Genomic DNA, 23,871 nt, shown 5'->3' with positions numbered 1-23,871 from the left:
GGGAAGAAGAAGAGAGGACACTCGTCGTCACGGCCGTCCATGGCGGGAGGCGTGCGGGGCCCCCACCCCCCCCAAGTTTCAAACTAAACCGTCTTAGATCTGGCACCGTGACGTGGACACGTGGGGGGTGGGGGGGGGGGCCCATGGGGGGTGGGCCCATGGGGGGGTGGGCCCATAGGGGGGTGGGCCACCTTTGACTTTCCGTGATGGGCCAGGTCGACTCCTCCGCTACAAATTGAACTCGCAACCTTCCGGTTGCGTGTCGAGTTCTCTACCCACCGCCACCTCTCTGGACACCCTAGCAGGGTCCTGGGGAAAGAGAGGGAGTTTGGCCTCCTGCCCCATGTCCCCTCCTCCCCCCTCTTCATAGCCCCAGCCGACTGTGGGTTCAGGTGCCGCTGCACCCCCTGCACACTTGCTAGCCGCGACGTTCAGTCACCGCCGTGGACGTCATTGTCGCCGTCATCGCCGTCATCGCCGCCATCGTCGTCGTTATCATCATCGTCGTCATCATCGCCGTCGTCATCATCACCTTGACGATGCGGATGAGCGTCTTGAGCTGGAAGACGTGCAGCTGCAGATCCACGCGGTCCGTGAGCCACGTGCAGGTCGTGGCCATCGCCGCCGTGTACCATTGCTGGCACGACGAGGAGGAAGAGGAAGAGGAGCGGGAGCAGGAGGAGGACACACGGGAGGTGGAGCACGAGACACGGGAGAGAATGGGAAAGGAGAGAAGGCTGTGATGAGGTGGGCGAGGGGAAGGGTGTAGGTGGTGGGGTGGGAGGTGGTGGCAGCGGGGCGAGCGAGGGACGTCTCGGGTGCGCAGGTGGAGACGTCGGCGAGGGCGTGCGTGCGAGTGCGTGAGTGCGAGGGGGTGCGTGCGAGGGCGTGCGTGCGAGTGCGTGCGTGCGAGGGCGTGCGTGCGATTTCAGCGTGAGGTTGGCGTGGGGAGGAGGGATGTGGCAGGAGGCACGGCAACACAGAGGCAGTGCCGTGGCTTTCATGCCCAAGGGATGAGCCGAGAGCCACTGAATTAAGGGCGCTGTGGGGGTGTCAGGGTGAACGATGCGGAGGGTGACGGATGGATGCCTCAAAACTGAACATTTTTGTGATTTAACCCAAAACAACCTGTGCTATGGATGATATTGGTCGCGATAGCCTACAAAGTGGTAAACTTTAAATTTTTGAATGGAGAGGTAAAAAAACATGGAGGTGAAGTTATCGAACACAGCGACGACATTGCATCCTGAAATACATTCCGCTCAAGTATCCGGACGAGATACACAAGACGAAGAATTTTAAATCGGTGGGCGAGTCCAATTCCGTGACGGTAACGAGGCAGCGGTTTGAGTTGGTTCCAGAGTCTACGAGCGCTCGTGGGCACGTGCGCTTGGTGGTTAGCAGCGTGCTTGGTGGTTAGCAGCGTGCTTGGTGGTTAGCAGCGTGCCGATGTTCACCGCACGAGTCTCATGGCCCCCCGCGCCCTCCGAGTGACAGCGTGGCCGCGTCGCGCATCCTAGCGAGATGCGAGAATCCGAAGGCGTTCGCCACACATCTCCTCCCAGGCTTCCTGTTTCAACGGGGTTTAGTAAATGGGCTGTTGAAAATCACTCAAGGTTCGAGGTGTTTTTGGCTTAGCGGTTCACCTTAAATAGATAAATATTATAAATGTTTCCGAAATCATCTACATGGAGTTCAAAGGACCGTCCAATGATGAGGCTTTAATGATAGACGATAATTCGACGTGAGCCATGTGTTATGTAGGGCGTGTTACATGATAGCAACAATGTCAAGAATGTCATTACTAATATATCATGTAATGTGTTTTACGTCGGTTTTAATTAGAGTCATTAATTTATTCACATCCTGAAGAGACAGACCTAAAATAATGATGTTACACTGGAATTTGGTAATACTGTAAATGAAATTACAATACTTGTGAAAAAAACAGAAGTAATAAAAATGGATCATTATTACAATATGTTGTTGATAGCAAATCGTTGTTATTATATCTAATTAAAATAACGTAAATTTTCGGTAGATTTTTTTTTGTTACAGCCACTTGCTTACATCACCACTTCGTGAAAATGTTACAAATTTCCCACCACAAATTATGATAACAACAAAAATCCACTTCAGCAAAAAAAATAAACATTCACGTTATTACCACTTAAAAAAAACATTAACGAATCCCCAAAATCCAACGCAACCCCACAAACTTATTTTTCCCCATTGCTTGCGCATTTTCCTGGGCACCGTTGCGACGAGCACTGCCGCCGTGCAATCGCTACGACACAGCGGTAGCACCACGCACAATCCTCGCTCGCTCGGAACACGGCGGCGGTATCCGCCGCACACGCACAATCCCCGCACAGCGGCACGGCCGGTGCTGCGCGCCGAGAGTCTCGCACGGCCGCGCAAGGCGGTCGTAGCGAGCGGCGGCGGCGGGGAGAGCGCCAGGAGCACGAGGCGGGAGCTCGCCGCGCGCTCCCTGGGGCCGTGACGGCGACACGAGGAGGAGGAGGGTAACGGGGGGGGGGGGGGGAGGTTGGCGTCGCGAGGCGCCTCTCCCTCCTCGGGGTTAAAGAGGCTCGGCGGCTGCCGGTGCCGTCGACATATTGGCGGCCCAGCTGTGCCGCTGCGCCGCGCGAAAGCCTCCCGCTGAGCCCGCAGCTGCCGCTCCGCTCCGCGCGCTCGCACGCCACAACAACGGCAGCCGCCACCACCGGCGTCACCACCGTCGCCACGACGCTCCGTGGCTCGGCGTGCAAGGTGGGGAATGGGAGAGCCCCACCGGCGGTGAGCGGCAACAACCGCCACCTTCCGCCCCACGCGACATAACGCGCCGCTCGAGGGACGACGGCGGGTACGGTTGTGTTCCCGCGGTTTATATTTTTATTTTTAATATCTCGCTCTTCTCTCCTCCCTCCCCCCCGACGCAAATGGTACCCAGCCGACGCAGCGGGGCGTCCGCACACTTGGCCCCAACGCTGATGCAATACTTCGTTTAAGGTCAAAAGTGGTGTCGTTGTGAAGGCGTGGATGTGTGTGCGTGTTTTGTTTTGCTGCTGGAAGCACGTGAATCTGCATCGCGCTGATCGGGCAGAGGTCTAACTCTCCACAGCTCGGTGGGAATGTCGCTCCTCTTGAGGCCAAAAAATAAAAACCACCCCGCCAGCTACCCACGGCACCTGGCTCTAGTTTCTCCAACCCCCTCCCTGCCCTATTCACGAGACTCTAAGCCATCACCACAAATGGCATCGCCTTACATCCGTATAAGTAATTCATACATAATTCGTGGTATTTCCTCTGTGAAACGGCGATTGTTTTCATCCAGATTTTTCCTTTACGAGTGAAAATGTGAACGTAGCCAAATGCGAATACGCGCATAAATGTACGCGCGTAAATATATTGACATTGGCGATGGAATGCTTCACCCTCTCCTTGCGATTTATAGAAGGGCCGCGCAGACCCACAATGATGCACACGAGTTCAAAGAAATCGATTCAAGCAAATCGATGCATGCGTCGTGAGCTCAAGAATTTATGCAATCTGCTGAACCAATGTGATGAACCAAATACACATACGAACACACACACACGCAATTATATTTCTGACCGCCCAAATTTCATGTACACCGCACCGTGTTATCTCTCATCATGGGCAGTACAATATTTTGAGAAGGGATTACGAACGTTACCCAAGCGTGAGCCTACTCCAAAATGTTTCTGTTGTAATTTAATTGTTAATTATATAACTGCTTTTGCTTTCTGCACAATGACTTTAATTCCTGTGCCATGACGCATGACCACTACTCCCGATAAGTTAAGTTCTAATTTACAACCCTTTGTTCAGTCCTTTCATGGATGAAGGCCTCGTCACGGCTGGGAAATGGTAGGAGGCCCCGGACCAGGTGAGATGTCACTCTCCATCAAAGGGCATCGGACACGGGTCATCGGGTTCACAGCACTCTACCAGCATTCCCAAACACGTCCCGGCTTGTGCAGTGGGTGCGACATTATGTGGCACGTGTCGTGACGGATCCTGCGAGATCCGACCACGTGCGTCCAGAGCTCGCCCAGCTGCATTGGCTTCCGGTTGCCGAACGAATACATCATCGGGTCCCGCTCATTACGCACAAAGTGCTTGCCACAAATGAACCACGATACCTTGCTAATGTCGTCAAGGAGCATAAGCCAGCGTGCAAACTCCGGTCATCCTCGCAGCGGCTTTTGGTTAGCCATCGAACATTGCATCGCGCGCTTTCAAATGCACTTCTGCGGCCGTCTGGAATGCTCTTCCTTCCGATATTGGAAAGCCACTGGAGCTATGCACTTCTAAATCTACATTGAAAACTAATTTCATCAGAACTGTGTTTCTGTGTTTAGTTTGTTGCTCTCCCCCCCCCCAACTCCGATTAGTACGGTTGACTACGTACGGCGCGAAACAAGTCCAATGTACGTACATACGTACAGCACGGCACACGCGCGCGGCCCCTGCAAGGTGAGCAGTGAAGCAGACGTCAATGTGAGCAACAGCGGCGGTGGCGGCAGCGACGATAAGCACGTGGGCGGCCTGCTCTGGGGAGGAGTCGCACAGCAAGTGTCTCTGGCTGTGCCCTCCGCAACACAACCGGGCTTTGCCTCCAGCACTTCGCAGAACTGCCAAGTGTCCGCCGTGCTCGTGCGAGGTAACTGTAATCGCCAGGAGCAATGGAAAGCCGTGCACAGTGTGATTGTCCTTCAGCCAGAATGTGTCTTGTTCAGGTGGGCGGGGGGCGAGGGGGAGGCCAATGAGAAGTCTGCTTCAGAATTGTTCTCTTTGGATCGACATCGCTGCTCGTAGTGTACACGGTCCTCACAGCACACCCCGGTCAAGACTCCACGGATTGCAGATTGACGATCCTGATTTGACTTTTTAAATATATAAGTACATTTTTTGCCTAGTATTTTCGCCTCGTTTGTACAGATGCTTGCCCCATTGTATCCTAAATGTCATCATTGGCCACGGTAAATCCACTGCTGGATGAAGACCTCCTCCCAAAGACACATCCCGTGATCCTGCGTAGCGGTGACTCCCGCACACGAGCCGACTTAGCCGCTCCATCTCTTTCCCTGCACGACCTTATGGACGCCATTCTACTAAATGTAATGTCAGCAAATCGGACTCGAGTATGCCTGCATGGATCGTAAGTAATCTATTCCCAGGCGCATCATATGACATATCGTGAGCATAAGAATTGGATTTCAATAATTGAACTGTTCCATACCGAATAACAGAGGCTCAAAATCTGTGAAACCTGAAATATCTGGTGCGGAGATATCGCACCAGATTTCTTTTTCGTCTTCCTTTTGTATGCGAGTTTGAGAAACCTTTTGTGAACTGGCCTTGATACTTACACGCTGGGTGTGTATTTGATTTGCAGGAAGGACGATGACTTTGAATTCCACAAAGTGCTCATTGTATGTGCCATCTCTCAGACAAAAAAGAAAAATATAATTACGTTCCTTTATTTAGCCACAAAAAGCCTCAGCGAGTCTCGAGACTATTTTTCACCGCGGCGTTTGACCAATCCCGGTGAGGAGTGTTTTGGCTTGTGGGAAAAAAGCAGATGAACTGGAGAAAACCAACGCATAACCAGGGGAAGACACTTAAAATGTCTGCACGGATACATTAATTCCACTGCTGTGGTGCTATCTCATTCGTGCAGCAGATAACGTGAACAATCGTTCAATCGGTGGTGCAAGAAGAACATTTGGCACGTATGATCTCCTCGGGTTACTTGATAAGACACATTGTGATAGCTACCTCAAGATGGCCGTCAAAATCAAAGATGGCCGCCACCAAAAATGGTCATCTTGGAAAAATTGTGGCCATCATTGATTTTTCGGTGGTTAACTTTTTACATGGAACAAAAAGATGCACCACTGTGAACAACTCTAGCAAGTTTCACGCTTGTATCACAATGCAAACCATTCCCGTGAAATTTTTTTTTAATTATCTGCCCCACTACCTGGCCACCTTGCTGCCCAAGCCTATAGCACCTGGCATTACCAGGCAATCTGTCACCTTGTGCCTACAGCACCTGGCATTCCGACACAATGGTGCAGTCAGTGCCTCGATGGGGAATTGTTAACAGCCTATATAGATAATTAAATAATTGCACATATATTTTAATAAATTGTAATTTTTATAAAAATGCATTTTATAAGTGTAGGTTTCATACATAATAGGGGTTTTAATGTCAGCGAGAGGAAGGGAACGTCTTGATTAGGCCAATCACCCAAAACATTGGTCTCTTCTTACCTCGCGGTGACTTCAAACTCAACAGGATATTTACGTGTTTAATATAACAATTACAAAACCACTATGGGAACCTCATTTGCCAGTAAAAATATGATAATTGTTTTTTTACCCTTCTATCTGGCAACAAAACTGACACCTTTTTACAAGGAGTCATGTTTGCATAGACCACAATACCTGCAGTCATAATGCAAACAAAAAAACATAACTCTGATAATGTGCACTGTCCTTGAAGTTGATTGGTCCACACCCGAGACAGCTTTCCTTAGAGCCTAGTCTCACATGGGTTGGACCAGATGACGCCAAAAGGCGCACAACTCAAAGATAATGCACCATCAGAGTATGAGAGCTCGGGGCAAGCATCTACACTATGGGAACCTCATTTGCCAGTAAAAATATGATAATTGGTTTTTTACCCTTCTATCTGGCAACAAAACTGACACCTTTTTACAAGGAGTCATGTTTGCATAGACCACAATACCTGCAGTCATAATGCAAACAAAAAACATAACTCTGATAATGTGCACTGTCCTTGAAGTTGATTGGTCCACACCCGAGACAGCTTTCCTTAGAGCCTAGTCTCACATGGGTTGGACCAGATGACGCCAAAAGGCGCACAACTCAAAGACAAAACCAATTATCAATTACAAAACCATTTCATTCCCAGTTATTTATTGTCACAGTAACCAGTAGGGAAGCATCGCCTGCTTTCTATGGGCTTTAGCAGCACACTCGTCAAAACGGAGCCCAAAGTACCTACAAACGAAAGGCGAATGAAAGCCCGATATCGTGTCTGGATTCAGCTCTCTTCAAAACCTACAGGTGCCAACTTTCGTTTGGCTAAGTTAAAAAAATAGACAATACCGTTTCACCCCCGCCCGAGTGCTTGGATTTCCACGTTCTTCCCTTAATGAGCAGAACCTCTCCAAGAGCAGAAATGTCAGCGTTCTATCCCATCCCGGATGAAACGAGTCGCACTCGCTCGCCATCTACCCCGTGTCAGACAACGCCGGGGGGGGGGTCTTGAAAGGAGAGCACCACGGAGTGCGTGGCCACGCCGCCGGCCACGCTCCTTCGCCTGCCGTGCGTTTCTTTACTTCGTCTTCTTACACTTCTGAAGGCCGCAGTGCGATCGACGATTTTGTTAACAGCGCCTGCGCAACCTCACGTGCTCTGGCGCCATTTAGACGCCGCGCCAAACGCGAACAGCAACGCACTCGCCGTTACTTCCATCCGCTGGCGCGCCGCGCACCCCAAGTGCTTTCGAGACGCACGTCTGCGCGCGGGCAAAATGAATAACCCATTTGCGTTTAATCTCAAACGAGCCAAAGCCTCGTATTTATCTTCCAGCACAATCAACCGTCCTCGAGCGATTACACTCAAAAGGCACATCCCCTACGAACGTGTAAATGATCGCCATCTGGGAATAAAAAAAAACGTCGCTGAAAAGAAGCAAAATTTTCCGCGTGGGATAAATGACTTGTGGGAAAACGTCAGTGGGGGCTTTGCGGTGCACGTTCTGCGCCGTGACATCTCAGGCCTGCTTCGCCGCGCACGAGTAATGGCTTTAAACAATGCTAATTATAGAGGTGTGTTGATTTGATAAGCAATCCCGTGGGTACGGTCTCCTCCCCTTCAATCGCCGTGCTCAACAATCATCGACTCTCTTCTCCGCCCTCCCCCCCCGCTCTCTCTCTCACCCTCGCGCAAGCGAAAAACGAGCAGACGAATTCACATTAGGCTGGTCACTTCCACGCATCGCTGGGACAAACGCGTTCCGGTTGCGGGAATTCGAGCCCTCGCTGCGAATGAAAGGAAAACAAAAAGAGGGTGGGCGACATACAAAAAAAGAGAGAGACGTGGATAGGGAGGGAGCGGTGGTGGGGGTGGTGGAGGCGACGCGGGTGGGGGGTGGGGGGGTGGGGGGGGAAGGCGAAATTAATGGGAAAAAATTGGCCGGGGCGGCAGCTGCTGCCACGACCAGCCCCGAACACGCCGACACCGCCGCCGCCACCACCGCGCGCTCGCCACTAATGAGGCGCGGGCAGCAGCAGCAGCAGCGACAATGCCGAGGCCGGCGGCGGCGGCGGAGCGAGAGGGCGGCGAGGGCGCCGCTGGCCGGGGAAGCGCCCACCCCCCCCGCTCTGTAATTACAATGCCGGAGTGGGGGGGGGGCTGGTTAAGCAGGGGGATTACGCACGAGAGGTGGGAAATTAACCAATCAGCCCCGGACGAAACAATTAGGAGGGTAGAGCGCACGCACGCACGGGCGAGCGAGCGAGCGAGCGGAGAGGGTTGGTTGGGGGGGGGGGCAAAGCCCGAGACGCGTCCAGCCGTGTGGGAGGCAGGCTCGGAGGAGCAGGAGGAGGATGATGGGGGGGGGGGGAGAAGGGCGTGAAAGCTACATCGCGCGGCTTGCTGTGCAGTTTATAAAAGCTTCGGCTAGGAGGCTTAATTCCGGGGCTGAATAGGGCCTCTCTGAATGGTGGGTGTGTTTGTGGGGGGGCGGTGGGTGCTGACGGGGGTGGGGGTGGGGGGGGTGGGGGTGGTGGGGGGGGATTACGGTGGATGCGGCAAAGAGCCGAAGAAAAGGGCTGGTTCACAACAGCCCGTCTGATCGTTGAGTGGAAAAAGACTTGGCAGATGTTTAAGTCGAGGCCAAGCTGAGTCTCGGCCCAGAATTAAACTGATGAAGGACCCAGAGGCAGCATATTGAGAGCATGTTTAAAGCCCGCATGTTTAAAGCCCGTATGTCACGCCAATGCGTGGACCGCGAGGCCTTGAAAAAAAAAGCAAAATGTGCACGAGCGTTTATCTCGGCGGGCGCTATTAAAACGAAAGCTGTCGTCCTCGGGCGCCGAACATGTATTTAGAGACGTCGGGTGAAAGAGGAGACAGCACGTCCAGAGAAGCACTGAACTGTGAGCTATTGCAGGCGGCGACGATGATGATGATGATGGACACGTGATGGACAAGAGTGTCTTGCAGTTTTTCCAGTACCACAAGTGTCATTTACGTTCCAAAATACGACATGAATACAGCAGGGTTGGTTGAGGATGTGTTTCTTTTTCACAACGAATGTAAATGTAGCCGGCATGCGATTGTGCTTGGCACGTGGAAACAACGAGCTTCCAAGCCACGAAGATAAGAGAGCCTCATTTTAGTTCAACAACACCGGAACACGTTACGACGACCCACTTCTCCCGTGTAGCCTCAACAGACCGTCGGGGCAAGTGTTCTTAGAGAGCAGCACCTATGAACGCCGGCACGGCACACGAGGAGGGGTGGTTGACCAGCACCAGTTCAGACCATCGTCACGAGTTTTGAACGCGAGCGGGAAACACATTCATGTTTGCCAGGTTCGTAGTGCAGTGAACGAACCGCTCCCCACACTATAGACCATACGCACAATCCTCTTCTACAATCCTCTCGTACCTGTGCAACGACACAATTCGCCGATGCAAAACCAATAAAATAGCCATACCAGTGGCCTCGTTATTCAAAGTAGAACCCTTTCCTTGAACCGAGCTCCCAACCGACACTGCATCACATGTACCGCCCTGAATTTCTTCTTGGCGCTTGAGATCGAACGATTTGGCTATCGATGCAGTGCCGCGTGTACACACTCACATTGGGTTGCTTTTTGTTGCTGCTGCTGCTGCTCGCTTCAACAATACAACGTCCAATGCACGTCGTGCTCAATTAAAACCACCGCTCGCGTTACTTGACGGCACACGCGCCCTCCTCTCAATGTGCAAGCACTTCACGTGGAAATAAAAAAAAAGCTAACCGGGACAATCAGCGCACGGCGCGCCTCTAAACGCCAAAGTGGGAAAGTGACGCGAACGTGAATTTCGAAAAATCACAACGTCGTGCACGGAGCACCTCGAAGAACGAGACGAGGGCGAGAGCCGCAGCCGCAGCAACAACAACAACAACACACACACAGAGAGCTCGGCGCGCGGCGACGTCCCCTCCGCCGTATTACTTTGCTCACGGGGGGGGGGTGCCGTCGTGCGCCGCATTCACCGAAAGAAAATGCCCCCCCATTCATCGCTGCCACAGTGGGGCCCGGTGATTTCCGTGTAATCGGGGTCCAGGGGACCCGCCACCCTTAACCCCGTCGCCGACGTCTCTCCGGCTAGAGATGCATTGAAGATGGATCAGCATCCTTGAAAGCCCCTTTCCCCTTAATTTCTGCAGCCGTTTGGGATGTGAACAACGCACGGGGAAATAATGGACGGACGAGGCGGCCGACTCGAGCGCGCCCTTTGCAATGAAATAATCCCGACGTGCGGGTTTTGAATAGATTTTCGACATTTGCTCAAACCGATTGATCATCATCAGCACCACCGTCGTCGTCGTCGTCAACGTCAAACGTATGGCCTCAAATCGACCCTTCACGTGATAATTGCAAATGTGAACGATTACAGTCTTGACTCATGGTCGTCTCGCCGTCGACACGAAGCGTCACGACGATCGATCTTGCCAACGCAGCGTCCCGGGGCTCAGGCTCCATCCTTGGCCTTTGCGATGTGACGACGTTCAAGGAAACCGCGGGTCCCTTCCATTCCACATATTTGGCGCCAGGTTTCTAGTAACAGCTGACAAAACTAAAATAATTCTGTGAATGTTATACCCCCCCCCCTTCCCTCGCCCAATGTAAAGCTGCTTCAGATTTTGTAATGAGATTCCCAATGGGATGATGCTGACAATCAAACAGCCCACCCCATATCCGTGTAATCCCTTCAAGGACATTGTGCAAATTGAAGTTAAATGAAAGTACTACATTTACTAAACGACAGCAGGGCTAGTTTTAAAAGGAACAGAATGCTGCATTGTGGGTACCGCCGCGACGTGCAAGCGTTAAGCAAAACGTTCGTGAAAAAAAAATTGGCGTGACATTGAACGTGTCATTTCTTTTCTTTTACTTTTTAGCTCTCTATACCCGTAAAAAAAAAACATTACACAAAGTATCCATCTATATAAAATACGTTAAAATATGCTCGAAACAGATCCGATTAATTTATTTGTTTACGTACATCCAAGATATACAATTAAAACTGTGATCCATTGTATTCAAAAAGTCATCCTTGATTTCGTATCGACAAATGTAAAACAAAAATAAGGCCTCTGACTAAACCTTGCTGAACGAGGCAGTGGAAGCTTCGGTGTCTGGCTTAGCGACTTCTCGTGCGGGACACTGCGTGGAAACACGAGGCGGTCGCACGCTTTGGCTGTGCGATTCGGCGAGTAGGCGGCAGCGCGGCGAACGGAATCCCGGACCTATCTGTGCGGAATACTGGATATCATCATCTGCTCGTACTCCCGTTTGCTCACCGATGCGTCTCTGCACTAAGCACAGGCGCAGCTCGTTTAGTCAACCTACTGCAGGATGAGAAGCTCCCTCGTTCCCCATGCTTCGCCTCGCTGGTCACTGTGGGTTAGCGATCGCGGGGAGCGTAGGTGCTGGAGGGGAGAAGAAATGGATTTTGCCGCAATGCCCCCTGCTGACAGCATGGCCTCGGAGTAGCCGACGGCACCTGCAAGGCGATCGCCCATCCGGCCAATATCCAGGCTCACCTCCCGCTTAGCTTCCGAGCTCCGGCGAGATCGGGACGCGTTGGGGGTGATTTGGTCGCAGGCTGAATAAATAAGGGTAATTGTAATATAATGGTTACCGCGAGAGCAACACTCTGCCTCGCGCAAACAGCAAATCACCGTCGGTGCGGCTGCAAAGTGGAGCGCTGCGAGCGGAGGGTTGATGGTAATAAAGGACAACAACCCGCCTAGGACTGTGAGCAACGCCGCTCGAAGCTTTCGGGTTTTTTGTTTACTACTTCTCCCCCATAATCTAATCTCACGGGAGAGAGACACGGGGAACGGGGGACTCCTGCTGATGGATGAAAATTAGAATGCGTCGTCTCGTGGATTTTCCGATTCCGGTTCATTATCGTAGTTTTATGTTTTGGCCACAGAATGCATAAACAAACAGGTGACAGTACAGAGACTCCTGTGAGCTCACACTCCTACAGGAGGGAGAGCTTGTTTCCCACCTGACAGCATGCACACCAGCTGCTTTCTGCATCCAGGCAGCTGGGTCTACTGCTACTCATCAATTTAACTAGTGCCTGCGTTTTTGGCAGTAGCAGCGGCATGGCATACAGGTTGTTTATGTTGCCTCGTGTTGTGCACTGCATACACACACATATATATACATATATATATACATGTATATATACATGTATATATATATGTGTATATATATGTGTGTGTACGTGTGTATGGATAGTGAAGCGGTTAACACGCTGCGCTACGAACCCGGCAACCTGAATTAGATTCCCGCTCACGGTCAACATCGGTGACGATTATCTGAACCGGTCCTGGGCCTCGCCTAGATCGACTCGGCCTCAAATGAATACCTTGTGTCGTGTGTAAATATCGCCACTGGGGAGACAAAGGCGGCCGGATGTGGTGCTCGCCACCCACCCCATCGCGTCCTGCACGTAGGTGCTGTGTGTAACGACACGCGCCCCAACCGTCTGTTAAGGCTATACGAGGTTTCGTCTTTCAATGCATGCATGCGACTTGCTATGACTATACAAACCACGACAGCAGCAGGGCAATTCCTGCAGGAAATCGTATCGATTCATAAGATTTCACTCTCCATGATTCCCACAGGAGATGTGGTTTTCGACGGGCGATTCCCACGGAAAAATCTCCAATCGTTGAAATGCGATCCAATGGGGATTCTGCCATATGGAGGATTCTGTTGAACTGAATGAGATCCCATTGCGAGTCTAACGCGAGTACAGCTTACTGGATAACCTTTACCATTGCTTACAATAATAAAAACATACCAGTATAACTGCAATGCTACGCACCTCCGATTAGTACGGTTGGCTACGTACGGTGCGAAAGACGTTCAACATATATACGTACATCATTGTCAGCGCTAGCACAAAGTGTGAACGTGCTGCCCCCTAGCAGAGGTCACAGTTAGCGCCGTGACCTCCGCAGGGATCTCGGAGGTCGCTCTGTGATATCTGCAGGGAGTATCGGAGTGTGCGCGCTAATGCGCCACGCACACACACACATACATACACACACACATACACACACACACATACACACACACACAGACACACACAGACAGACAGACACACAGACACACACACAGACAAGGACAAAGATACACACACAGACAGACACACACAGACACACACACACACAGACACACACAGACAGACACAGATAAACAGACACACACAGACAGACACACATAGACACACACAGACAGACACACACAGACAGACAGACAGACACACACACACAGAGGGTCGCGACGCAGCAGCACAGATCTACCGGTAGCCTCAAGGATCGACGCGGGCAACCGGCGGCACCGCAACAACGGGGTAAAGGATGGTCGTCTTACGCGCGGAAAGGCCACGCAGATAGTTTAGAGATCCGTTCAGCTCCCTGGTGGGAAGCCAGAATACAGCTTTCAACAAAAACGTCTTCTTCACCTCACGGCTTTCGTACGGCGATGAAACGATGCACAAGCGTGCACAGGCACTTCATTAGGAAGATTGGGGAGGGGTGGTGGGGGGGGCTTCAAGCCCTAATGAGTGGCCGCAGACTTGTAATTAGCTCAACGAGCTGTTAATGTGCAAGGCTTCAGCAAAGTGTAGAGGTTGGAAGGAAACTGTGAAATTAATTTGCTTCATTATGGACAGGAAATAATCTATATGTCTAGAATATATATTTATATACGCACGCACGCACGCAGCCTTACGGGGCCCATTCTTTCGATAAAGGTCCTACTTTGTGATGCTAGTCAAATTTATTTCGAGGGGAATTTTGCACGTGCTAAGAAGCTGACGAAGCAGGAGAATCGGCGTGCGTACGGGGAGAATAACTCTAAAATCCGGACGGAGAGATCGGTAACCTACTTTGTGTACTGCCTTCAACGCGTCCGCCTCACAGCCACCCCGAGGCTGCGAGTCTGACGAGCGTCAAGATCCTACGCGCGACCCACCAACCCCCACACCGAGTGTGTGCCAGCACGCGCGGCTAAAACATCGTCCGTCGAGAGTCGCATCGCAATCGTTCGATTCCATGGCGAGCAAGTTAGCCGCTTTGTTTTTCGACGGAACAACTTTCATATAAAAAAAAACGCACCTTTATTTTCCGAGCGTTATTTTACTGGTCATGAACCGCGCCTATTGTTCTTTGTGTCGTTCTGTCACGCCGCGTGCCCCGCCCTCCACAATGTCTAACGCCACGCACTGTGACGTCATCGCGTGCGCCCGCCAGCGCAGCCCACCGTCAGAACGATCACGAGACAGTGATGGCCGGCGCCAGGCCCGGTCCTCCACAACGACCGTAGCGGCCAGGCCAAGGGCAGACGGCAGCAGTGACGCGCGTTCACATCACCCGGCTGACGCGACTTGCGCGAAAAGGTTTGCTCCCCGAAAAAATACTCCGGTACAATCAAAACCATAAATATGTACACGTCCAATCCATACAGCTAATGTTTACCTACAGAGTGCGAACGTGCAATCAATTAGACAACCCAGGTTAGGGGAATGAGCTACATCCAACACGTTGTTCCGCTCTCTAATGGGCGCGTTCCTTTGTACAATTTGGGCAACAATGTAGGTACGGGGGCGATGCGATGTTACGGCACTTTAGAAATTCCCACTAATATCATTATGATTCTCCAGCAGGTTCGATTGTTTGGACAAATTCACGTAGGTTCAGGTCACGTGACATTGCCGTATGGTAATTTGAAGGCCAAATTTCGACGCGAATCGATCGATACCCTAATTTGAAAGCGGCGAGGATAATCCAAGCAAGTGAAGCGGCCGCTGTGGGGTGAGCCACGCACAGCCGAGTGCGGAGGGTGGCGAGTTTCTCGGCACCGTCCATCATCTCTCGCCGGCGACCAGCAGGGTGACAGCGACAGGGCGGAGGCGGTGGCCTCGGTTGGGAACGCCGTGGACGTAGCCACGCAGAGAGCCGCCCGCGGCTGGCGGCTCTAGTCGAGCCGCCCCCGGCCCCGCCGCGCGTGGCGCCATCTCTGCGGACGGCACTCTCGCCGGGTCGCGGGCAAACTCGCGGGGGAACCAAAACGTGAACGACCCGTGCGGGATGCCGAAGGATCACCGCGGCTCCAGATGCAAGCGAGGCCACCGTCCGTGGCGGCGGCGGACTTGCACGGCGCACGCTGGTGGGGTCTCGATGGCGGACGTACATAGAGAGGCTGTTCGATAGCGAGGATCGCGCTTGCTCGCGAGACAAAACGCGACGCGCGCGGGCACAGGGCAGAGTCACATTGCGAGGCAGGAGGCCGCGTGCAGGAGGAATGAAGCTGTGAGATGGTGGAGCTGAAGTCTACAGAGCAGAGGGGCTACACACGTCGACATGAAGAACATACGCGGTCCAGTCTCAACTAAACTATTTGTATTTTACCAGGCAAGGTCCACTGAGCTATGCAGCTCTTTGTAAGAAGCGACCTGGCCACACGTGACAGCTCAACGAAGTGGCTTACCGTATGGAAATGTATAGCAGCCAAATACTGTAAACTAATGTTGATTATAAATGTGGAGGGAAAAACCGGAGGACCTGGAAAAAAATCCTCACGACCACGGGGAGAAGATGCAAACTCCAAATATACAGCAGGCATCCGGGTCGGGATTGAACCCACGACCTTCTGTATACTAGGAGAGGTAGTTAACATCTTGCCACCGTGGCGCCCTAACGTTCTACAGACACGCGAAGCCATGGGGTCATGGTTGGAGATGTGAATTAGAATGGAAGTGTTAGCAATGAAGGAAACTGAGAATGACCCAAAGTATGAAAATTATCTATTAATATCATTTTACTTTCAGACTATGCTTCAAAAGCATGTTGTTTTAAATAATGATGAATTGCTAAAGTAAATGAATAAACTGTCACATTTTAAGAACTAGAAGTAGTAAAAACCCTGTCCTATTCAAAGAGTAACCCGTTATACGTTAAAATTGTATTTGTCACGAATCAAACTGGCCACTTTGTTAATGACATACGATGACTAATTTATAAAGACACATCCTTATTTGTATTTCACTCTGGACTAACGAACCTATGGTATTTTATTCATATACACAGGGAGGAGTGGTGGGACAATGGTTAGCGTTAAACCCTGCAACGCAAGTTTGATTAGCGGCCAGTGCTAACGGCAGTGGCGAGCGATATCTGCAGCTTCTCCCGAGACTCTCTCTTCACCGACATGCACTGACCAGCGTGGTCAAACACCCCCCACGACCAACACAGAGTAGCGAGTGGGGTCGCGACCTATTCCACAGACCAAACCCACATATATTTCTCAGTCAGTCTTAAGTCTATCAAAACTGTGCCGTTTACTGCAATACATTTCAACACAATACTGGAACCAAATCTCAGTGCAAATGAATTCTTGCCACCCGGACACAGAAGCCAATTCCAGACAGGCGGTAACCCCAGTGGTGAGGCCTGGTGTATTGATTAACGGCTGCAAATGATTATGAATACGTAGAAAGGTGATCACGTGATTGAGTTATGCTGCTCATCTTCAGCAGTGATAGTCGTGCTATGATGAGAAAAATAAGCCAGACGATAACGATGGTAAATGGCGTCTTCAGTACACTGCACTTGACTGGGTGTGTAAGAAATTAGTGTCGAAAGCATTTTCTGAACTCATTATTCCCCATGAAAACGTAAAAGACTGGGGGCTAAGTTTAGCCTCGGCCTGGTCACCAGGGACCCCACAAACAAAATAATTATTATTATAATTAGACAAATTGTAGCATTTACAAAAATTCCACCTCGCACAACTTTAGTGAGATAATTCACGAATGCGCTGCATGCCTGACATGGAACAAGCCCCTCTGAATAGACCACAATCACCCGAATGTGGCTTGCGACGCTCAATAATACGCCGTTACTCCAAGGATCAGTATTACATTAAGTAACCCATATGAGCGGTAATCTCAGCTTTATAACTTAAAACACAATAGTGACATTATTACGCCAAGATTAGCCGAGAATTATTCAATAAACAACCCCCCTCCCACACCCCCCTTCGTCCACGACAAACAAATACAACAGCCGTCCTAGCGCTGCAACTGAACAAGAGAAAGAGCGAGGAGAGGTAGAGGTGGGAGCGAGCGACGTGCGACTGGGACTCGAGGCGCGCACGAGAGAGACGCGGTAAGCCAAGAGGTTGTGAATTGGAAGCGCGGGAAGGAGGTCGCTAGCGGTGGCGCTAAGTCGAGGCGCAGCTCTCGAAACGTGACTCATCCCTGTGCACAGTCCGCGCCTTTGTCTCACCGCGCCGCGTGGGGCTTCTGAGTTGGCGGCGATGTGGGAGTGGGGGGGGGTAGAGGGGCGGTGGGGGTTTGCTACTTACATCAAACAACCTTTCTATGTACATCTCCTCATTGACCTTGTCGCGCAGAATGTCCTGGTTCTGGCGCACGAACGTGATGTACGAGTCGGAGAGGTCCATGCCCGGCTTCTGTGGGCAGCAGTCGCACGCCGGTCAGCGGTGGTGGTGGCGGAGGTGACGGTGGTGGCGGAGGTGACGGTGGTGGCGATGGTCGTGGTGGCGGAGGTGGTGGTGGCAGTATGTTGTGGTTGGTGGTTGTGGTGGGAGTTGGTGCTCCGTACAGGTGGCGGCAGTGGTGTCAGCGCTAGAATACGGTGAGCACAGTACAGTTTGCTCCATGCTAGAATGCCACACGCATTCACGTAAATACCTGGCCACAATTAAACGGTTTCTAGGTACAAACCAAAACTTACATTTTGAGAATAATCCAGAGTTAAATGACAAAATAATGACTTTTAAGCCCCTTAAAAAATATTATGGCTCTTATCTCGTTAAGCAAAGCACATTTAATATTAATGATAGGGTTGCTTTATATTCATGAAATGTTATGTTCAGCACAAGGGTGTGGCGTGTGCGAGTCATCATCATCATTATCATCATCGTTATTACATCGAGGTGCGCGTGTGTGAGTGCATTTTAATACAATGACGGTTTTAACTATTTACGTTCAGACACATCGGCCTTACTTACTGGAACATCCACATATTTGGAGGCAGCCTTCATCTTCACGGACGGAGTGCGGGCAGGGAAGGAGAGAACAGTTTGTCGTCAATCGGCGCGGCGTGCACCGCGGCACCGCACGGTCGCGCCGGGGCAGCGTCGACCTTCGGCAGTGCCACGAGCTCGTCGTGCGGTGTGAAGAGCCGCGGTTATCGTAATGTCCGTTGCGCACAACATCGCGATCGCCATTGCTCAATTTATTTTTCGGAAATATCCTATTTTGTTTTAAAGTGATTTGCTTACCTTTCTTAAACTTCCCACTCCTATGGTGTGTTTTATATTGTTTGTTGTAACCTTATTACCCACCCCTGCTTGACATCTGTGAAAAAGAGCATTATAGCTCATTGGATTCCTCCACTATAAATATTCAGATTCTTCTGAAATATTCTAATTCTGGACAAAATACAGTGTGGTATGCACCCAATGGCATATTCACCCATCGCTAGCTGTAATTCGTTAAACCAGCTCTCTGCAAAATGTTTTTTCGGGGGAATTTACTGAATGGCGATGAAACGCAGCCACCCTTTTCGCAGTTTGTAGAATTATTTGACTTGCTTGGTGCATAACCGACAGCGTGTGCATCATAAGCGCTATGGACCACAATCACTAGAAAGGCTCATGGCAGGCTTGCGTTGAGTGCAGCTGAGCAACCTCTCAGCAATCTTAATTTGTAGCGTAGCAAAGCACAAAAACAAGAAGCCGAAAAATGCGAAAAGACGTTTACAAAGTTACGGGAAACCGATATCGCGATGACATAAACATCGCGATATCCGACATCATCTCGTGAGTAATCATACCGACATCATCTCGTGAGTCATTATACCGTGGCCACTCCTCGCAGCACCGCACTGCGCGCTTGGGTCCTGGAGCCGGATCCGGTTTGGCACGAAACCCAGGAGGGAGACTGAGTGATCGCGGCCTCAAACCGCAGCTCCATCTCCCTCACCGCGCCCCCCACGCCCCACGAAAATAGAAGAGACACCGAGCGGAGGAACCGCGGCGCGCCACGCGAGGGGTCGGCGTTCGTGTCGCGAGCGGCGAGGGGGCGGGGCGGGGGGGCGGGGGGGGGCCTTACTGTGAAGGAGAGGAACGACGAGAAGAGCGTCCCCTCGTCGTAGCGGCCGAGCTTGGAGAGGACGCCCTCCAGCACCGTCACAAACTGCACGCGCGCAACAAACGCAACGTGCTAGAGGCTACATTTTTGATATTTTACCAAGTGAGGCCCACCGAGCTGTGCAGCTCTTTTTTCAGAACCGACCTGGCCATTGCAAATCATAGCTCAACGAAGTGGCTCATCATCACGTGGAAATTTATAGCAGCGGCCAAATATTCTAAACGCATGTTTCTAAACGTGGAAGGAAAAATCGGAGGACCCGGAGAAAAATCCACGGAGAGAAAGACACGCAAACTCCAAATATACAGGCGGCAGGGTTAGGATCGAATCCACGACCTCCTGTGTACCAGGCGAGGGAGTTAACATCTCCTAGCCACCGCGGCACCCTCGTGTAGCCTTCTTAGAACGTCGGGGCAAGCGCTGTCAGCGAGCACCGATGTAGACGGGAACGGCGCACGGCGGCGTGGTGTGGCCGGACACGATGCTTTACAAATTGCGCACAACAACAAAAAAACTGACATTCGCCACTAAGTGGCCGTGGCGTCAGCATGGCGCTTGTGCCAGGCGGCTAGGTGCACTTTTCAGTGTCGAAGGCTTGCTGGCAGGAGGCCCAGCAGCCATGACTGAGATGACTGGCATCTCACAGACAAAGGTCCCCCGTATAGCCTCAACAGACTGTTTGGGGCAAGTGCTGTTAGCGAGCACCTCTCACGCACACATGTACGCACGCACGTACCGTCGCACGCACGTGCACAGATACGTATGCAGGCACCCAACGAGGTGCATAACTCACTGGGGTGACGTGAGCGAGCGGTCGCTCTTTAAACATTGTAGAGCTGCTGGTTCCAGCCCGGTGGCAGCCCTAGTTAACACTGCTGGTGTATTAACCATAAAATAGGGCCCGTCTGCTTCACAGCGGACGGTACAGTTCCCGTGACGTTCTAAGGAATAAGCAGGCCACGTGTGCCGGTGTCACGGTCCGAATTTGCGATTTTTTTTATAAAGTGACTCTCAAATGATCTGATTGGGTTAATGGACGAGTGAGAAAATATTTCCATCTTCACCTGAAAAAAATCTATATGCCCCCCTTAAGCACGACTACGGTGTCCCAACATATTTGCAGTACTTTTTATGGTCGCTCATTTGTCTCGCATCCTGCATGTGAGTCTCTACCGCAATCACAAGAGGTGCTCATTCTGTTTTCACGTTATTTTATCGACAGGCCGTATTAATGTTTTTTTTTTTAAGCCAGGGACATTTGTAAATGTTTAACAAACAAAACTGTGATATATTATTGTCCATTACTATTTGTAAATCGCGACGGTGGGCCACTGTATTATGCAGTTAATCCACACTTATCCATGCAATTATTTGTCTACAGGAATAACGGTGAATTTGTCTGTGTCAGTATAAAAAATAAATCTGAGTTCTTCATTAAAAAAGTTGGCAAAATATCGCACGCAGAACTTTTTTCAAAACAGTTTCGAAGTTTCACCGCAGCTTTTCTGGGTAAAGAATTCGAAATAATTACGTAATATATTTTAATATGGCAATGTGACACACGAGGACGTTATTTATCCTGCGTATGGCAATGTTACAATATTGCCACTAAACAGAAGGGATGTTAGCATGGAGAGTCTAAATACTGCCAGGGCCTTCCACTGGCCGATGGTCACTGCTCCAAGAGTAGTGGTAGTGAACATTCATGGCAGTCTGAAGCTGGGTCAGCACACCGATGAGGCCTTATGAGGGCGAAACCCACTTGGGTCTCCCATGCTGTCGACTGCCTTGAGCCTTGTTCGGAGGGCCCGGTAGCATACATAATATGTCTTTACAATGTGTGTGTGTGTGTGGCTGCCTGTGGGGTAATGCTGCATATTGCATGCAAACGCATGCACGATAATATAATATATGATAATAGACAACTTGAATTCAATGAGGTGTTGGCGCTGGCGTTAATGGTGGGAGGCAGACAGGGGTAAACTATGCCGTACACTAGCCTTCAACAATTCAGAGAACAAAATCGATTTTACACTTACAAAATATGCATCAAATTGCATGCGTAGGAAGCCGTTATTTACAATTTGTATATTTTTACTGCGTATGGAAGTGTTCCAATTTGCCTCAAGGAATTATTAAGAGCAGAGTAAGAAAACAAATGTTTTTAATCAATAGTCGGGACAGAATTTGGAAAGCTCATGAAATCGCAGGCCGCGAGAATTATGACGCGTCTACCCAACGTTCCCACCTTGCCGATCATCATCGCGATCATCTCCTTGACGGTGTCTTCGATGAGCTCGTCGATCTTCGTGTGGTACTGGTTCTGTAACACAGGCGGGCAGCGGCAAAGGGAGTCTCGGCAAAGGGAGTCTCGGCCAAGCGGCCCGGGCTCAGGGCGACCGCCGTGGTTCACACGGCCCGCCGCGGTTGTTTTGCGTCACAGCCGGAGCCAGGAGACGTTGGTGGCGAGACGAAATCAGAGTTCCCTGAAGGAGCCGTGGCCGAGCAGCGCGAGCTGCAGCCCCCCCCCCGTGTCTTGCAGAGTGCACACTTCACAAATGTACGGCGTCGTTCCGTGCCCCAGTGTGAGAGCCTGTTGTCCATGAAAATGATGTTCAACAGATGTCCCACTTCAGGGTGCACTTACATTTGTGTTTGGCCTTTTGTAATTGTCCATAATCGGACGATTGCGATAGTCGTCCTCTCAGTGTGATCAAAGTTTAAATGCTGTTTTTTCCCCTTAAACTGTGAACAATTTGTCATACACAAGGGGATTCAAGAAATGTGTTTAATAATTTAACGCATCTCTAGGAACATGTAATGTTTTGGTACATTTTCTCGTGGTCATTCTGTACTAAGCTTGCTTTTTTGTCGTTAACGCATCTGCAGGAATATAAAGTACGAGCGCAATTCTTACCTGTATACTTTAATATAGATTTTAGATTACTCTCGCTTATCCGTGTGCGAGCTATCCAGATCGCAGCTTCAGCGTGCTCGTCGGGGAAGGGGGAAGGGGTTCTGATTTATTGGCTGTTCCTCACCCGTCGTGGGTCCGTGACACAGCGGACAGCTGACCGCAAACATCCACACGCCGATTACTTTAGACCCGGACGGCACAACGCGCGTGTTGACCCGCGTTCTACGCAGGTTAAGACTCAAGCACGTCTCGTGTAATCTGTGATTTTAATTTTTTTTATAAAAAAAAATCCGGACCACTCCGCCGGATAATCGACTGTGATGCACTTGTACGCACGCACGATACGTCAAGTACAATTTCCGTTTTCATCATTATCCGTTTTCAACACTTACCCAATCCTTTGCAAACTTGCTCAGGAGGTCAACATGGAATGCACAAAATAACATAGACAAAAAACAAAGGCGGAATGTGAAACAAAAACGAACACGGAAGGCATGACGGACAAATGGTGGCGGAGTGATGGCAAAGGAAACGAAACCCGGGCGACGGACCAACACGGCAAACGAAGAAAAAAAACACCCGAGAAGTGGCGTGTCCCATTTGTTATCGATGATCAATAAAGCTAGCAAGTGAACGAGGTGGCAGGGCGCTCGCCACCGCACGTTCACTTCTCCGACAGCACACCTTAACCCGTCGCGGCGCAGCGTTCGTCTCAAATAATCTCATCACCTTGAAAGAGCGTCGCCACGCGTCGCCACGCGTCGCCACGCGTCGTCACGCGTCGTCACGAGTCGTCACGCGTCGCCACGCATCGCCACGCGTCGTCACACGTCTGACTCCTTGCCGAGCAAGGGTTGCCTGCTCGTGCACGTGAGGAGTAGGCACAGGTACGCACGCCAACTTTTGTCACCCCACTCCCTGGACGAGGACCTCCCCACGCCGCGCGACGCGCGAGGGCTATCCGACCGTACCTCGCCGCACCGGTCGGTGCGGGTTGGTGAAGGCTGCAAGCCTTGGCGCGGGAGCATAGAAGTACAATACAACAAGGAACCTTGCTGCACTGGCCTCCGCTGTACACAACGTAGCTTCATAGCCGCCTCTGACGACCGGTTCGGGTGCATGGGGGGTCACCCGTCCAAGTAGTGTCCAGGTTCAACCCGGCTTAGCTTTAGGGATCCGAAGATATCGAGGGCATTCTGGGTGATTGGGTCAAACGGCAAATAGCGATGCACACGTAGAGCCACGCGCGTGTGACAATCGACAACTTGCACTTGATGCAAATCACAAACGTGACGCGAATGTTACGCTTAGGACGATGGCGTGAACAGAACCGTGCCGATGAAACGTCACACACGAGGCGGAGAAGACAGGACACACACAGAGCGACCCGATTCCTGGATGGAATCA

At 51.1% G+C, this 23,871-nt stretch overlaps 1 protein-coding gene across 16 annotated transcripts in view; it reads right to left on the bottom strand.

Moving 5' to 3' along the window:
• LOC144943769 (calcium-dependent secretion activator 1-like) overlaps positions 1–23,871 on the bottom strand; it is a 366,726-nt gene that overhangs the window by 9,807 nt on the left and 333,048 nt on the right. For 13 of the 16 annotated variants that reach the window (XM_078871583.1, XM_078871581.1, XM_078871580.1 and 10 more), the window contains 5 exons: positions 21,796–21,870; positions 19,509–19,592; positions 18,404–18,436; positions 17,735–17,842; positions 533–637 (listed from right to left, as the gene is read on the bottom strand). In XM_078871583.1, the coding sequence (XP_078727709.1) occupies positions 533–637; positions 17,735–17,842; positions 18,404–18,436; positions 19,509–19,592; positions 21,796–21,870 (405 nt within the window). The remainder of the gene's footprint in view (positions 1–532; positions 638–17,734; positions 17,843–18,403; positions 18,437–19,508; positions 19,593–21,795; positions 21,871–23,871) is intronic. The other 3 variants (XM_078871587.1, XM_078871591.1, XM_078871596.1) reach the window with 1 other exon arrangement.

The sequence above is a fragment of the Lampetra fluviatilis genome, chromosome 32 (genome assembly GCF_964198595.1).
Source record: "Lampetra fluviatilis chromosome 32, kcLamFluv1.1, whole genome shotgun sequence".
NCBI classification, from domain to species: domain Eukaryota; kingdom Metazoa; phylum Chordata; class Hyperoartia; order Petromyzontiformes; family Petromyzontidae; genus Lampetra; species Lampetra fluviatilis.
Note: the sequence above shows the minus strand (reverse complement) of the source record. Positions and strands in the feature narration are given on the sequence as shown.